Here is an 18,280-nt window from a genome sequence, read left to right as displayed (position 1 = left end):
AATGGCCTCCTCCTGCACCTATTTTCTATGTTTCTATGTTTCTATTACCCAAACCTCTTGCTTCCCGCTCATCTTTTCTAGGTTGTACTTCTTCTCTTTTATTTTTATACTGTCCCTGACGTCCCTTGTCAGCCATGGTCATCCCTTTGTCCCCTTGGAATCTTTCTTCCTCCTAGGAATGAACGGATCCTGCACCTTCTGTATTTTTCCTAGAAACACCTGCCATTTTTGTTCCACTGTCATCCCTGCTAATGTATCTTTCCAGTCAACTTTGGCCAGCTCCTCCCTCATGGCCCCATAGTCCCCTTTATTCAACCGCAACACTGACACTCCTGATCTACCCTTCTCCCTCTCCAATTGTAGATTAAACCCGACAGATATGGACAGGGCAGATTGATTATTTTGTGAAGGTATCAGTGAGTGAAGGCACTGGAGATCAGCTTTCGATATCTGTGGCAGCTAAAGATATAATAAGTGTATGTGGGTGTGAGAGGTTATGTGGAGAAGGCAGGAGAATGGGGTTAGGAGGGAGAGATAGATCAGCCATGATAGAATGGTGGAGTAGACTTGATGGGCCAAATGGCCTAATTCTGCTCCTATCACTTATGACCTTATGAATATGAAAGACAGAGATTTAATAAATAAACAAGAACATATGGGCCAAACACAGGTAGGTGGAACTAGTGTACATGGGACATGTTGGTCGGTATGGGCTTTGGGCCGAGGGACCTGTTTCCATGCTGTGACTCTATGACTTTGATATTTATTTCAATATTATAATAATTGTTTATTAAATAAACAAAATATGTTGAGCTGAATTTAGTGGATGAACTTGTTTCCTGAAAGATGCCATTGCATATTACATGAAGGTGAACTTTCTTGGTTTATTATATGAAAGATTGTATATTCTGTGTTAAATGATTTAAGTATTAAAATAGCAAAAGTTGAACGTGATTAATGTGAATCCATTAATGGATGCTTCCCAAAAATTGTATAGTATGCATCCAATCATTTGTCCCCAACGTGGGTAATATTTCTTTCTGAAAAGGCACAATGAAATGGGGAGATTGGTGGCTGTTACGTTTAGGAGGGAAAGTGGTCAACCTTGGCCAGATAGCGAGGAAAGAGTGATGAGGAGCTCCGTTCCCATGGAGATGGTGAAAACAAGACAAGATCTGGTCTGAAGAAGGTCACGACCCGAAACGTCACCCACTCCTTCTCTCCAGAGATGCTGCCTGTCCCGCTGAGTTACTCCAGCATTTTGTGTCTATCTTCAGTTTACACCAGTGTCTGCAGATCCTTCCCGCACAAGATCCACCTGGTCTGTTCACCTGTTCTCACCATTCTGATACATTAGTGATCACAGAGGGCGGGTAGTAGCTTGTTTCTAGTTGTATCCCAGTAAAGGTGCACTTTCATGGTGTTTCCTCCTGATCATTTCAGTAACCACATATACGAATATTGTTTCCACATCCTTCTAAGTAGAATTACACTTTGATTAGAAAAATAATTGTACTTTCAGAATAATTGCTTCGACCTTAAAACATTGCAATGTGGTCAACCATTTTTAAAAGATGTAAGAATTTTTCAGGAACCACATGTCCAAGATGGGGTTGCTCTATTGCATTGCCAAGTCTAAAGCTAATTTTTTATTTTAGTTTAGAGATACAGCGCGGAAACAGGTCGTCTGGCCACCACGTCCGCACTGACCAGCGATCCCCTTACACTTTCAGTATCCTACACACATAGAAACATAGAAAATAGGTGCAGGAGTAGGCCGTTCGGCCCTTCGAGCCTGCACCGCCATTCAATATCATCATGGCTGATCATCCAACTCAGTATCCTGTACCTGCTGTACACAAGGGACAATTTCTAAATTTTTAGCAAAGCCAATTAATCTACAAACCTGCACGTCTTTAGAGTGTTGGAGGAAACCAGATCACCCGGAGTAAATCCACGTGGTCACAGGGTGAATGTGCAGACTCCGTACAGACTCCTGTGCAGGCACCCATAGTCAGTAGCGAACCCGGGTCACTGGCGTTATAACGATACGGTACGTCAGAACTTGAATTATCCTCGGAGGGAAATTGGTCGGCCAACAGTCATCAAACACAAGATGCATGAAACTTGAAATGAAAGTGAGGAATGGAGTAAGGCAGCAACTCTACCGCTGCACCACCATGCTGCCCCGTTTCTTTGGCTGTGTAGAACTTGCTAGTCGGTAGAAAGATTTTGGAAACCTAATTGGGAAATTTCCCACAATATTCTTCATGTTTATCCATCAAAGAACGGGGAATGGACAGATTTGATGTTGGTCTCTGCAGAACCAGTCCATCTTAGCCATAGCAGAAACCACTGTATTTGGTTGCCAGTTCACCTGGGTTAATAAGTAGGATCTTGGCTGGGTGTATTGGCTGTCTGTCATCCCAGTGAGATGTGAGAGTGGCTGGTTGGTGTTAAAGGACAGAATAGATTTGCCCCAACTCCCCCTGCTAATCCCTCCCAAGATGGTGAGATAGGCTGTGCCAAGATGTGATAGGTGTTGGTAGATGTGAACAATGGGCATCTGAGCAAAACCTTGGAGGTTCGCCCTGCCCACTATGTCTTCTCCCAGCAAGGAGTAAATCCCTCCAAGAAAGGGGAGTGGAGAATACTGGTGAGTAAGGGGGAAAAAATGCAATGAAAGAGGAAGCATTATAGGACTGAAACCCTGCCTTTTAGACGTCTAAAAATGTGACTGGTTTCTGATGATTGGAAACACATTTCAAGAGTTACTGACAATGGGATATGGAACACTGCAGGCTGTATAAGCCATGCTGTCATTGTAATTCATTAGAACGTCTTTGCAAATGTCCAGTTTATTTGTGGTAGCTTGATGTGATAATGCAAAGCATATACTTTGTTGTGTCACCCAAGGTTTTGTTTAAAACTGCCGAGAGCAAAAATATTTTTAAAAATTGCAGCCCCTGATAACACATATGATTTCTCTCTTTTGTTTTTGAAGACAATGCATGTTGAATTGCTGTTTCGTTTCTTTAGGAATGTAAATTACATCACAAGTTGGCTGAGTATGATGGGGCCAGTTGTGGGACTCGACTTGCCATTGAGCTACGCCACAGCCTTATCACAGTGCTATACTGACCTGGACTGAACTACGTATGTGTTAAAATCATTTTTATATTCCAAAGTACATTTTCATCTTGCAGTGTTTAAGCTTAGATCATAAAGTCATGTGATAGGAGCAGAATTATGCCATTCGGCCCATCAAGTCTGCTGCCATTCAATCATGGCTGATCTATCTTTCCCTCCTAACCCCATTCTCCTGCCTTCTCCCCATAACCTCCGACACCCATACTAATCAAGAATCTATCCATCGATCTCTGCCTTAAAAATATCCACTGACTTGGCCTCCACAGCCTTCTGTGGCAAAGAATTCCACAGATTCACCACCCTCTGACTAAAGAAATTCCTCATCTTCCTAAAAGAGGCTATGACCTCTATTCTTCGACTCTCCCACTAGTGGAAACATCCTCTCTACATCCACTCTATTCAACCCTTTCACTATTCGGTACGTTTCAATGAGGTCCCCCCTCTTTCTAAACTCCAGCGAGTACAGGCCCAGTGCCGACAAACACTCATCACATGTTAAGCAGAGCTTAAGCAGAATAAAACCACATGTGCAGTGATTATTAACTGTGAATGTACAGTGTAGATGTTTCAACTATTACCATTCCCATGTAATTTTAATGGTGTGTTTCAAACATTAAAAACCAGTGATTGATTATTGGTGAAACTCAAGTAACATTACCAGATGTTGGCATGTTTTTTTAAATGTTTAAATTTAAACAGATCTCTTGTTTAAGACAATATAATTATGTTTGAAGAAGGGTCTCGACCCGAAACGTTACCATTCCTTCTCTCCAGAGGTGCTGCCTGTCCCGCTGAGTTACTCCAGCATTTTGTATATCTTAATTATTTTCCCATTGAATTTAAATGGATAATTTGTTTCATATTATTAACGATGGGTCAGGATTCTGTAGCCTGCCCAGAGATAATATTCTGTAATTCAGTAAAGGGCGGCACAGTGGCGCAGCGGTAGAGTTGCTGCCTTACAGTGCTTGCAGCACCGGAGAACAGGGTTTGATAACGGCTACGGGTACGGAGTTTGTACGTTCTCCCTGTGACCTGCGTGGGTTTTCTCCGAGATCTTCGGTTTCCTCCCACACTCCAAAGACGTACAGGTTTGTAGGTCTACTGTATCCGCTGCTCTAGATGTCAGCTGATTTACATCGGTAAGACTAAGCTGAGGTTGGGCGATCGTTTCGCCGAACACTTCAACTCCCCCTCCCATTCCCAATCCGACCTCTCTGTCCTGGGTCTCCTCTAATACCAGAGTGAGCAACACCGGAAATTGGAGGAACAGCACCTCATATTCCGCCTGGGTAGCTTGCGTCCGGATGGCATGAACATTGAATTCTCCCAATTTTGCTAGCCCTTGCTGTCTCCTCCTCTTCCTTAACCCTCGAGCTGTCTCCTCCCATCCCCCCGCCCTCGGGCTCCTCCTCCTCCCTTTTTCCTTCCTTCTCCCCCCCACCCCCCATCAGTCTGAAGAAGGGTTTCAGCCCGAAACGTCACCTATTTCCTTCGCTCCATAGATGCTGCTGCACCCGCTGAGTTTCTCCAGCATTTTTGTGTACCTTCAGGTTTGTAGGTAAATTGGCTTGGTATGTGAAAATTGTCGCTAGTGTGTGTAGGATGTGTTAATGTGCAGGGATCGCTGGTCAGTGTGGACTCGGTGGATCTGTAAAATGCTCGTTCTAAGCTTCCCCCCCAGTCTAGTTTCAGTCAAAAAACAGTGAATCAGGCACTTGATCAACTAATCTATATTTTAACAAAACACAACTACAGTTCAACCACTGTACCTAACCACCGCGGGTTCGATCCTAGTATCTGCCTGATCAAGCCCTCTAGGCCTCGCTCAAACAGAGACACTCCAGAAGGTCACGCAGTCCCAAGCGCTCTCCCAGAAGATCGATGTGGGACCTCGTGGCAGCGGACTTTTATAGCTCCCCAGACCTTGAGGGGCCGAACCACATGGGGGTGGTCTCTTTCCAATGTAATTACAGATATCGATTAACCCCATACATAACAGACATTTCCCTAACCCAATAATACAGCAGCTAATAGATTGTATTCAAACAGTGTTTCTCAGGGAAGCAAACATAGCAACATTTACCCTGATCTGCAAGAAAACCAGACAAGGCTCAATACTTCATCCAGTCAACATTAGACAAAGTAGAACTCTGCAACATTATTTACAATTATTTACAAGGTGTATGTCTGGTTTGCAGTCATCCAATCCATTCTATGCATTTTGTACCTAATTGACAGGGTTTGCAGAAGTTCCAATTCCCTTCCTGCAGCTTGGATCTGGACTCTAGACAAACTGGCACCACTCTGCAGCTTGTCCCAATTCCACAGAGAGCACTTCCAAATTGACCAAATCTCCCAGCAGCCCTGGAGCTTTTACCCAATTTTAAAGTCCTAGCCTCTCCAATCTGGCCAGGATTAACATTCCTTCATTTTTATCATATATGATAACCCAACATTTATGATAACCAAATAGTCCAATAATCAGCTAATCAGATATACATATATGTGTCCATTACATTTCCCATCTATCAGCAACACAAGATAATGATGTTTCTTCCCAGAATCTTGTCAAGCTTCCTGAGTTTCCGTGGGCGTAGCTTCACAATTTCTGTCTGATGAGTCTTCACCTCCCGAGTTTTTGTGTGCGCGAATTCCCTCCATCCGTGTTGTTGCCCAATCTTCCATCCCTTTCCATAGTCAAACCTATAACCAAAAATCCCTGAAAAACTTCGGACAAAGCAAGTTACCATCATGCACCCATGCTTTCTCATACATTCACTGTAATTCTGCAATACTAACCCTATTCGAACCTATTATATACTACTCTACTCTATTCTATCACTGTACTCTTTATTATCCTTGGATCAACACTAATCAGCCCTCTTCATATTCACACGATGTTATAATATGTATATCTGGTAATGGGTTCTTTCCACTTTGATAATAGAAGCCGCTTTACCATCAAGGGTTAAACAATTTAAATCCATAGGTTAAATATGCATCAGCTCTGCTATTCCTACACCCATTCAAATTTCCTCCCTCGAATTCACTAAATTTCTCCTCCAGTACTTCTTCCTATTTATGCATGTCTCCTTACTATGTTGACTCTTCACTATGTGGCACTATCGGCCCTACACTATGTGTTATGTCGACACCAAAACAAGAACCCTGATGCGGCTATAGTGGTGGCTGGAGATTTTAATAAGGAAAATCTCAAAAAGGTCATGCCTAACTTCTGCCAACACATCACGTTTGTCACCAGGGGGGAAAGAACTTTGGACCACTGCTACACGCCGTTCAGGAAGGGATACAAGGCCGTTTCTCTGCCTCCTTTTGGAAAATTTGCCATGCTGCCATTTTCCTGCTGCCGGAGTATAAACAACGGATAGTACGGGAAGCGGCAGTGACGAGGGACGTAAAGCGGTGGTGCGACCAGACAGAGGCCATGCTGCAAGATGCACTGAGCAATGTCGATTGGAATATGTTCCAAGCAAGTTCCGGAGATGTCAGTAAGTTCGCGGAAGTGGTCACGGACTTCATTGCAACAATAGCCGTAACATCGTCCCCACGGTAAGGGTTAGCACCTTTCCTAATCAAAAACCCTGGGTGGACAGGTCCATTCGTGTTGCCTTGAATGCTCGCACCGCTGCCTACAACTCGGGCCTGGCATCCGGCAATATGGACGACTACAAGGCAGATTCCTACCGACAGCGAAGGGCGGTGAAGGACGCAAAAATGAGGTACAGGGATAGGATGGAGTCGCAGATGGAGCAGCAGGACACCAGATGCCTTTGGCAGGGGCTACGGTCTATAACTAACTACCGGAGCCCCCCCCCTCAACCGGAAGTGTCGGCACCTCCCTAGCTGATGACCTGAACTCCTTCTACGCACGATTCGAGACGGGCAACATCACCCCTAGCTCGCCGGCTAACGACAACACCGCCAGCGCGCTGGCTAACGAGGCTGGATGGAGGTCCACCTCTGGGGATGTGCACACATTCTCGTTGTCCAAGCATGACGTGAGGAGGGCTCTGACACGTATGAACATGAGGAAAGCTGTAGGCCCAGATGGCATCTCGGGGCGAGTACTTCAGTCTTGTGCTACTCAGCTTGCTCCGGTGCTCACCACAATATTTAACCTCTCCCTGGCCAACTCCGTGGTCCCTGCCTGCTTCAAAAGATCTATCATTGTACCTGTACCAAAGAATGCCTCTCCAGCTTGCTTGAATGACTACCGACCGGTGGCTCTCACCTCGGTAGTCATGAAATGCTTCGAGAGGCTGATCAAGAACCACATCTGCGACTTCCTCCCTCGCAACATGGACCGTCCGAACAGATCTTAAGGGATTGGACAGGCTAGATGCAGGAAGATTGTTCCCGATGTTGGGGAGGTCCAGGACAAGGGGTCACAGCTTAAGGATAAGGGGGAAATCCTTTAAAACCGAGATGAGAAAAAAAATTTTCACACAGAGAAGATTCACCAGAATGATTCCTGGGATAGACTCGGCTTGTACTCGCTACTTTCCTGTTTTTGCCACCAAAGTGGATAACCTCACATTTATACAAGATTCGTCAGGCATGATTTACCTTTCATAAATCCATGCTGACTTTGTCCAATGATTTCACCACTTTCCAAATGTGCTGCTATCCCATCTTTAATAACTGACTCTAGCAGTTTCCCCACTACCGATGTTAGACTAACTGGTCTGTAATTCCCCATTTTCTCTCTCCCTCCCTTTTTAAAAAGTGGGGATACATTAGCTACCCTCCAATCCTCAGGAACTACTCCAGAATCTAAAGAGTTTTGAAAAATTATCACTAATGCATCCACTATTTCTGGGGCTACTTCGTTAAGTACCGTGGGATGCAGCCTATCTGGTCCTGGGGATTTATCGGCCTTTAATCCATTCAATTTACCTAACACCACTTCCCGGCTAATCTGGATTTCACTCAGTTCCTCCATCTCATTTGACCCCCGGTCGCCTGCTATTTCCGGCAGATTATTTATGTCTTCCTTAGTGAAAACAGAACCAAAGTAGTTATTCAATTGGTCTGCCATGCCCTTGTTCCCCATGATCAATTCACCTGTTTCTGACTGCAAGGGACCTACATTTGTTTTAACTAATCTTTTTCCTGGGAGCCCTAATCTGGGACCTAATCTAAATACCTGGGAGTCCACATCACAGAGGATCTGACATGGACATCACACACTGCCGTACTGGTGAGTAAGGCAAGGCAGCGCCTTTACCACCTCAGGCAGCTGAGGAGATTCAGAGTCTCTCTGAGGATCCTTCAGTGCTTCTACTCTGGGGCTGTAGAAAGCATCTTGTCTGGCAATATCACAATCTGTTTTGGGAACAGCTCTGCCCAGGACAGGGAGGCTCTGCAGAGAGTAGTGCGTTCGGCCGAATGCACTATGGTAACTACACTCGCCCCCCCTTCTTCTTCTTCTTGCGTATGGTGTGCAGAGCCTAAAGTTGTAGGACAACTTGTTCTATTTGATCTTATTTCATTGTGCACACTGGGTTGATTGCATTAGTCGAAACAGGGCGGACCACGTGAAGGTTGCAATCTCCCACCCCAACCCGTCCCCCTGCAGGACCTATACACCAGGAGGTGCTGATCCAGAGCTAGCAACATTATGGGGGACCCCTACCACCCCAGCAACGGACTGTTGCAGCTGCTATGGTCAGGCAAACGCCTCCGCTGTCACGCTGTGAAAACAGAGGATGAGACGGAGTTTCTTCCCACAGGCCATCAGGACTGTAAACTCTTATCTCACCAGGGACTAATTTACTGTTGTGTTGTGCCTTTTGTAAAAAAATATTTTCTAATATGTAAATACTGATTCTGTTCTATTCTGTTCTGTAGTTATTTACACAATCCACAGGCATTGCCACTTCCATTTCACTGCACATCTTGTATGTGTGTGTGACAAATAGACTTGACTTGACTTGAAGGTACACATAAATGCTAGAGAAACTCAGCGGGTGCAGCAGCATCTATGGAGCGAAGGAGATAGGTAACGTTTCGGGCCGAAAACCCTTCTTCAGACTGACTTGACTTGATGTTGACTCCTTACTATGTTGGCTCCGTTCTCAGTCTAGGGGTTCTCGCTTATACTAGTTCTTAACTACTGAATAATTTCCTAGTCCGGTCTCTTAAAGGGAAGTCCTGCTGTTCACAGTTCCTCTTTGACCATTTCCAATTCCAACTCCAACTACAATTTTAATGCCAATTTTAATTCCAACTCTCGTATTCCCTGAATAATTTCCATGTTACCAGATCATCCCAAGTTCCTCCTTCCTGATGTTCTCTGAATAATCCTTCCCATCTTTGGCTGCCTGTCTGGGGATGAGATAATAACAATATCAATTAATAATCAAACTCCAAATATTCCTAAGCAAATTCCACAAGTCTGTTCCAAATCTAAATTTATTTCTAATAATCATAATTTGGACGTAAATTAGGTATTTTACCCCAAACCACAGATACAGTCCTTTAAAGTGGGGCTTGTCCCAATAGTCGTTATTGGTCATCAGTGTTGTTTCTTTTTGGGAAATGAGATAGTCCTTTACTCTCCTTCCTTTTCTTTCTTCAATAGTTAGGTGATATTACATTTGGGCACTAGCGTAGGTCTTCTTCTTCTTCTTTACTAGTGTCAGTTTCAATTTCAAGGGAGTAGGGATACTGAGAAGCTCTGTCTCAGTGTGTTGGCCTCCCCAGATGTGTCTTAAAGGGGCAGGACAGGATCATTTCCCCCTGCTAGTTGATTCCTGTTTCTGGGGACCTACATTACCTTTGCTGTCTTCTACCTGTACTCAAGGGGTCTGTGCAATCTTTACCTCACTCCCCAGATAGTATGTCGTCGATATACTGTCCTGCAGGCACAAACTCAGTAACACATTAGTATAATAATCCCTTTCCCCACTCCCGTACCTCCTGCACAATACGTTTGTTTCTTCTCACCCTCGTGCCCTTTCCATCCCTTCTCACGCCAGCTACTATGTTCCTTTTCTTACTTCTTCCTTTCAGTGAGGGTTTCTTGAGAATTAGATTTCTTTGTGTGTCCTCCTAGAATTTGGAAGGGGTATGTTCTTTCTGGTGTGTAATGTTGTTTCTCAGGCCATGTGACGACGCCTTCAAATGAATAGATGGTATTAACTGTTAACTGGCAGGTTAGGGCTAACGAAATGGGTTGTATTGCCAAAATGTCCCTGCCCCCTGATCTCCTTGCCAGTGTCCTCATCCTCTACCTTTGGGGTCCCAAAGGTCCCGGTAACCTCTGGTTACCGAAACCCCGTGGTCTTCTTCTTTGCCCCCTTCCTTCTCGATAGTCCTCCCTCATAGGACACGACCGACTCCAATGTTCCAATCCCCCACAGTTGTAACACTGATTGGGCCAGACCGCTCTATAACCTCTCCAGCCAAACTGAGGAAAGGTCGATTCCCGGAATAGAAGCATAGAAAACATAGAAACATAGAAAATAGGTGCAGGAGGAGGCCATTCGGCCCTTCAAGCCAGCACCGCCATTCATTGCGATCATGGCTGATCGTCCCCAATCAATAACCCGTGCCTGCCTTCTCCCCATATCCCTTGACTCCACTAGCCCCTAGAGCTCTATCTAACTCTCTCTTAAATCCATCCAGTGACTTGGCCTCCACTGCTCTCTGTGGCAGGGAATTCCACAAATTGGAGATCTATCCATGCTTTGAGGTCTTATCCTCTTCTGTCCTTATTTCTCTTTTCTGAATCTGTAATACAGGTCTCTGAGCTGTCGTTGAACCAGGCTGCCTTAAATTCTGAACGTCTGTGGTCTGGGGGACATTTATATCTAATGCGGGCATCTCCCTACAAACAAACTGTCTACAGAGAATCAGCTCTAATTCCTTCATCAGGGAATTACTCCGACATAATAATATTATCAATGTCCGGATCAATCCCTCCGTATTCTCCTCCCAACTCACCCTCTGAAAAGCTATTTGTTCTATCCCTGTAATTCAGGAAGGATTCCTTCATTTTCCCACTGCTAGATTTTCTAATCAATTTTGGCGCCCATGTTGATGGAACCTTCCTTCTAGCTCCTTGATCTCCCCTACTGTCCTCCACTTGTGGGGCAATCACAGGAGCTAGAGGATCCTTCCCCGATTTCTCCACTTCAGATTTGAATTTAGTGGGAAGAGCCGAAGATAACGCTGACTCCTCCCATATGCCCTGCTCGCAAGCTGCACATGGTGTCTCCGAACTGGGAACATGAGAGTGCTGTGAGGACTGCTGTGGCTCTACTCTGAAAAATTCTGCCCACCCTGGCATATAGTGAGCCTCTCCCCCTTCGAGGTCTACAGATACTGCTTCACTCTTACTAAATTTAGGTTTTATCGGCACCTCCCCTTTAAGAGCCGTCTGAGTAGTCTCCCTTTTAAGAAGATGGTATTCTCTCCTGCCCCAGCTCCTGCCCCAGCTCCTGCTCCTGCTCCTGCTATTGGCTTACTAGTTCTTCCTGTCCCTGTTCTGGAATGTCCCGAGAAGGACCTGTTCTATTGTGTTCCCTTCTAATCCCATCCATTCTTAGGGTGGACAGCAAAACGATCTATTTATTTATTTTCCTTCTAGTGAAGAACATTCTCTATATTCCAATTAACTAATTTCCTTCTTCACCATATTTTTAAACAATCATTTCTATATAGTTTATTCCTATTACAGATTGTGGTCCACCCAGCGGCCCAAGTTCGCTTCTCAATACTGCATTTAATTCCCCAGATAATCCTCTTTGTCTTTCTGTTTCATGTGGAATCTTCTCGCAAATTATTCTTATTGGGCTTGTTTGATCTGTTTGATCGGTCCTTCTCTGAGACATTCCCCATTCTCTGAACAATGGTCACAATACAAAACACAAAATAAAAGTTCCAGACACTAACACCTATTCAAAATCACTCTTTCCTCTCACTCCAAGGTCAATAGAGTCTCTCTCACACAATGACTAATGTTCTCTCCGATTCACACCTATTCTCATAATCGTTCCCTTTCAACTGTTACTCAATCACTCCATCAATCGCTCCTATTCAATTATTCCACCCACTCGCTCGTATTCAATCTCTCTCCCAACTCTCTTATCAGTTAAATCACAATCACTTCATTCAACTCTAAACTTTCAAACCAAGGATCTCCGGTGTCTCAATCCAAGTCTAACTCTCAATCCCTGACTCTTCCACGCAGCAATCTCTCTCACTCAATCCACTTTAAGTTCGCACAGGAGACAAATCTGAACCACGCCAATAAAACTATAATTAGAAATGAAAATATTCCCCCGATTACCAATAACCCGAGACGCACCCCAATATAAACTATAAGCATCCAATGCTTCACACTCTATTAAATCTTCCTCGTGGTGCAATCGGTCAGCTGGATGACTCCTCCCCCGACACAGCGATCGAAAGAGTACAACCCCTCATCGAACCACCACACCTCAGATTCTTACCAGACTACGCTCTAAACAATTACAAATATTTAACTCAAACACACTTTTACTTCAAGTATCTAAATCTGTAAACACTCGCACACTCAGCAATCCAAATAACGGTCTGCGAACTTAGCACAATCTAAACCTTATCTTTCTAAATCTTAATACACTTAGTACACAGAATATTTACACAATTCGGATCCGATAACAATACAAGAAGCTAGATTTTTACAATTTACAAAATGATTTAAAGCACTAGCGCACAGTTCATAAACACTCGATCCTGATGCCGCATCACGCTGTTATCACTCAGTGGACCTGTCTCTCTGATACCGAAGATTTTCCCCTTCCTAGGTTACTCTTTGCTGAGGGGTACTACTCCTTAAATGACTACTTTTTCTCCAGAATGTTACTATCCCTCTGCTAAGACTGGACTTCTATAGGGGGACCTCTATCCCTCCTCTCTAAGCTCTACATAATTAGGGATACCCTTCGCATTCGGATTACTTTTCACCAAGTAAACCAGGTTCCTGTCTCTCAGGTACTCTTCGCTATCAGGTACTAATCAACAATCGACCAGAGGGTTACTATTCACTGTTGATCAGCCGCTATTCGGAATCGATCACGGACTTGCACCAACTCTGAAGTTCTATATACAGGAATTCGAATTCCACCTTCAATATGAAATTCCGTATTTGGAAATTTGGCTTTGCAAATATAGACTTGTTCTCGAACTCCGAACTTTAGTGCGTGTCCCTCCTCATACGCAGGCACTCAAATCAACTAAAATTGCCCAATTAAATTCTCGAATGGACTAGAGTATTCCGGCCAATCTATACTCTGACCACCGAGCCCAGTACCTTTACAAGATTCCTCGTCCGTCACACGGGATCAGATATCTACACGCAGACACTCCTCTCTGCTGGGCACTGGGAGTTCGGGGGTTCAGCGCCTAGCCCCTTTGCGCTGGCAGTTGTCGATGCCGATTTTCAGAGCGTACCTTTCCAATTCACGCTCCCGCCAAAGATCCGATCGATATGTAGGTTAGACCTGTATTTCAATGCCCCACCAATTGGATACCAAACCTAACCTTGGGCCATCCTCGCCCAATGAAGCACGACAGGCTCTCGTTAAAACAGCTGCAGTCTGCCAACCACGACCAAGTTTTGGGCCACTCCACGCCCGGTTTTATGGGCTCCCAACACAAAGGAGTGCTAACATTTGTATTCAAACAGGGATTCTCAGGGAAGCAAACATGGCACCATTTACCCTGATCTGCAAGAAAACCAGACAAGGCTCAATACCTCATCCAATCAACATTAAGCAAAGTTAAACTCTGCAACATTATTTACAATTATTTACAAGGTGTATGTCTGGTTTGCAGTCATCCAATCCATTTGATGTATTTTGCACCTAATTGACAGGGTCTGCAAAAGTTCCCATTCCCTTCCTGCAGCTTGGATATGGACTCTAGACAAACTGGCACCACCCTGCAGCTTGTCCCAATTCCACAGAGAGCACTTCCAAATTGACCAAATCTCCCAGCAGCCCTGGAGCTTTTACCCAATTTTAAAGTCCTAGCCTCTCCAATCTGGCCAGGATTAACAGGCCGAAGGGTCTGTTTCTGCGCTGTATCTCTAAGCTTCCTCATGGTTGGATCCATGGCGACGGGGCCTACAGGGTGTGGATCCTGCCAAGTATCAGTCAGAGTGGTGCCAGAACAATCCTCGCCCATGAAAGTACAAGAGGTTCCTTTACACCTGCTATGCTCCAATGTTCTGATTTAGCCCCACATCAATGTGAACAAAGTATCGAATGTTTCTAGCAATCAAAACATTCTAAAAGTATTGAATAAATGCATAAATATTAAATTATCAGTACAGTTTAGGTTATCTTAATCCACAGTAGAGATGGTATTGGTTCTTAGTTGAGTTTTGTTTATTGTCACGTGTACCGAGGTACAGAGAAAAGGCTTTGTTGCGTGTTAACCAGTCAACGGAAAGACAATACGTGGTTATAACAACATATTTTGAAAACCAAAATGTTAAAACATTTACAGCCGTATAATATAACACAATCTGGGTAAATGAGCTGAAACTCACCTTGGTTTCCCATTGCTGTTCCTCGCTATTCAAGTGGACAGCCTGTTCTTCCACCAGAATTAATCTTGCCGCAACTTCCTTCTGGACTCCGGCGTTGAAGAGCTGTCAGGAAGATCCTGACCAACAGCTGCCAGCAATTTTGGGACTCTCATGCACACATGGGAATCCCAAACGTAGTGGCTCTTGTCCAAGGAAACCCCAGTAGTTATGCACAGAACTGTCTATGCTCACCACAAGGTCTGCGCCATGAATTTGATTTGTATAATGCTATGTTATTAAAGGACACATTTTAACATGGCACCAGCCCTTGGTGATGGGATGAATGTTCCAGCCTCAAGAGTGTTTTCTTGTCATATGTCCCAGATAGAACAATGACATTTTTACTTGCAGCAGCAAAACAGAATATGTAAACATAGTCTGTAACCAATATAATAAACGAGAAACAAAGTTCAGTGTATGTGTGTACACACACACACACACACACACACACACACACACACACACACACACACACACACACACACACACACACGCACACGCACACGCACACGCACACGCACACACACACAATGATTTACATTTAGCATTTTGTGTGTCTTTGGTTTAAACCAGCATCTGCAGTTCCTTCCTACACATTGAGTGCTTACAATAGCTTCTTTTTTTAATTTCTGTTCTAAAGTATTTTATAGGCATCCAGTTCCATTCATTTTCATATTTCCATCTGACTTCTTTGCATTTCCTTCTGAGGGTAGATCAGCCACGAGGTAAATAAAAATAGATGGGCAAAATAAAATGTTTGGCTCATTGTCCCCTTCTAATGAAGGAAAATAAGTCATGGGGAGGAATGTGGCACAATAACGCTAAAGAAATGAAAGATGATTTGTTTTTTGTCTCTCTCTTGCTAGGAGATCAATGGAGCCAATAAATAACAAGTCCAGTTGGTTTATTGCTGAGAACAATCATCGGTGAATTCTGAGAAGGAAAACAACCATCTTTATCCAAAATCAAATGAACATCTGCTTGCGAGTGTTATCAAGCCTTATTGTCCACACTTGCTGGTTGAGATATATCGCCCTATATGCTGAAGAAAACATTGGCCTGTGATACAGTTTTGTTTTATTCATTAACAAAATAATCTGTGTTCTTCAAGATATTTTCTTTAAACAATGAGATAGTTCAAGTTAATCTGGATCTGTGTATTGAACTGCAGTATCATGCATTTTCCACCAACAGAGAGAGTACACATTGTCTACTGGAATCCTGAGATGATTTGGACATGTTATGAAACTAAAACGGATAATAAATTAGAACATTCCAACAAAGGAAGAAATCGGAGATTTTTTTCTAATAAATTACATGCTCTAATAGTTTACGACTGATCGTCGACTCGTTCCGTTAAAACCCTTTCTTCTTTAAACAGCGTTTACAATGATTCAAACACTTGGATGTATATATTTTGTTTTTAACATAGTTTAGATTTTCTACTGTTTTTTTTAAGTGTCACAATGCCTACAAATCTGACTTAATGTTAACACACACTGTGCAGAAGACATAAATGAAAATGAGGTATTCTAAGAGCTGTTTCTGAACAGCACAGATCTGAATGAAAATACAATGGAGCCCTCTTCAGGTCGACTTAAGTTACCTCTGGAAATTCCTTTCATTGATAATTTAGTGAAAAAATAAATTGATATTTTATTTTGGGGGAGAACTTTCTCGTATTTGCATTCACCGACTGTTTTCTTTCAATGCTTTATTTATTTTTGTAGCACTCAACCAATGACGAATTGCCCAAATATATGTTATATTTTAATTCATTGCTTTTGCATTTGTTTCAGTAACTTGATTATAACACGGTTGCCGCTTAAAGCATTCATCAGCTAAGGACGCAACACTGGTTATTTGCACAACAAATGCAGTTGACTGCCTTCTAAATAGTAAAAATAAAAGAACTCTCTGAAAAACATTAAGCTTCTACATCCAGCAGATTTTTTATTAAAATGTACATAAGTTTAAAATTCTGGATCCTATTTTTTTTTTTGTGATTGTATGCTTTCATTTTCCGAGGGACCCCAGAAGATTCAGCACGCGAGTAAGGAAAACCTGCATATATTTTAGATAAACATAAATCAGGTACTCCTGTCTGTGTATGTCGCAGTGGCTGGCAAATGCTAAGTCCATATTGAATGTAATTTGGTGAGTCTGGCTTATCAGCTACTGCTCGTACAGCTTACACGTGTGACAACAGGAAAACTAATTGAGTGAGTCTACAGATTTCCAATCTTGAAACCAGGCAACTAAACAGCAATCCCTTCTCCCCTTAAGAGTTCTTGAAAGATAAGAAGCAAACACCTTGCTCGTTCATTAACCTCCTCTCTCCCCTCCATGCGCGCGCGCACACACACACACACACACACACACACACACACACACACACACACACACACACACACACACACACACACACACACACACACACACACACACACACACACACACACACACACAGCATCAATATATATAGCTTAAAAAAAATCCCTAACTAGCTCTTCTCCATTTTGTCCATTGAAGTTATGTCAAATTCTTAGTGTACCCTTTCACTCAAAAATATTGTTCTACTCAGGCTGTCACAATGGAATCTGAGCCCCACGCCTCCTCTCAAGCAATCCATCATGAAGGAGAACACAGCACTTCTGCAGAAGCAACAAATCCTTGTTTAGAAAATGTGTAATTAGATTATTTTAAGAAATTTGTTCCATTAGGTTACAAATCTTAAGCGAACTTGATGGCAGTTAAGTACTGTGTATGTGTGGCATTAGCTCTTGATGTTTGACTGCTTTAAGGCCAGTTTATAAACTGAGAACATTTAACACAAGAAACAAAAGCGGGAAGAGGCTATTTGGTAGTTCCTGCCTCTCTCTGCCACTCAAAGATCATGGATATTATTTCACGTCAGCATCTAGTAGACCTGTTATCTGGACATTTGTTGCAATCTCTTTTGAATATATTCAGTGACTGGCCCTCATTAACCCACTTGCCCATAGTCCAGCTGGCAAAGTTTCTTACCTCTGCCTTCAATGGTCTTATTTCGAACAATGACTCCTGATTCTCGACAACCCCCTGTTGCCCTTCATTCCAATGCCATCCTTGATTCTTCCTCATTATGAATTGTGCAGGTTTCACTGAATTTACCTCGCACTCTTCTAAACGCTAGAGAATAATGGCCCTGGTCACCAGGTGCACAGAATCTCTTGCCCTGAGTAAGGGGATCGATGACCAGAAGACATAGGTTCATGATGAAGGGGGAAAAGATTTAATAGGAATCTGAGGGGTAACTTTTTCACACAAAGGGTGGTGGGTGCATGGAACAAGCTGCCAGAGGAGGAAGTTGAGGCAGGGATTATCCCAACGTTTAAGAAACAGACAGGTACAGTGATAGGACAGGTTTGGAGGGATATGGACAAGTGCAGGCAAGGGGGACTAGTGTAGCTGGGACATTGTTGGCCGATGTGGGCTTTGTATGTTTTTAGTAAGATGTGCTCACCATTGTGCTCCGATCCTCTT

General features: G+C 43.4%; 1 protein-coding gene across 4 annotated transcripts in view; it reads left to right on the top strand.

Moving 5' to 3' along the window:
* The window catches only part of atg10 (autophagy related 10), a 274,076-nt gene extending 257,342 nt beyond the window's left edge, over positions 1-16,734 (top strand). For 3 of the 4 annotated variants that reach the window (XM_033017222.1, XM_033017221.1, XM_033017224.1), the window contains exons 7-8: positions 3,040-3,156; positions 15,622-16,734. In XM_033017222.1, coding sequence (XP_032873113.1) covers positions 3,040-3,151 — 112 coding nt within the window. In that variant the 3' untranslated portion in view covers positions 3,152-3,156; positions 15,622-16,734. Of the gene's footprint in view, positions 1-3,039; positions 3,161-15,621 lie in introns of all 4 variants that reach the window. The other variant, XM_033017223.1, reaches the window with a different exon arrangement.
* The last annotated feature ends 1,546 nt before the right edge of the window (positions 16,735-18,280 follow it).

The sequence above is a fragment of the Amblyraja radiata genome, chromosome 3 (genome assembly GCF_010909765.2).
Source record: "Amblyraja radiata isolate CabotCenter1 chromosome 3, sAmbRad1.1.pri, whole genome shotgun sequence".
In the NCBI taxonomy this organism is placed as follows: domain Eukaryota; kingdom Metazoa; phylum Chordata; class Chondrichthyes; order Rajiformes; family Rajidae; genus Amblyraja; species Amblyraja radiata.
Note: the sequence above shows the minus strand (reverse complement) of the source record. Positions and strands in the feature narration are given on the sequence as shown.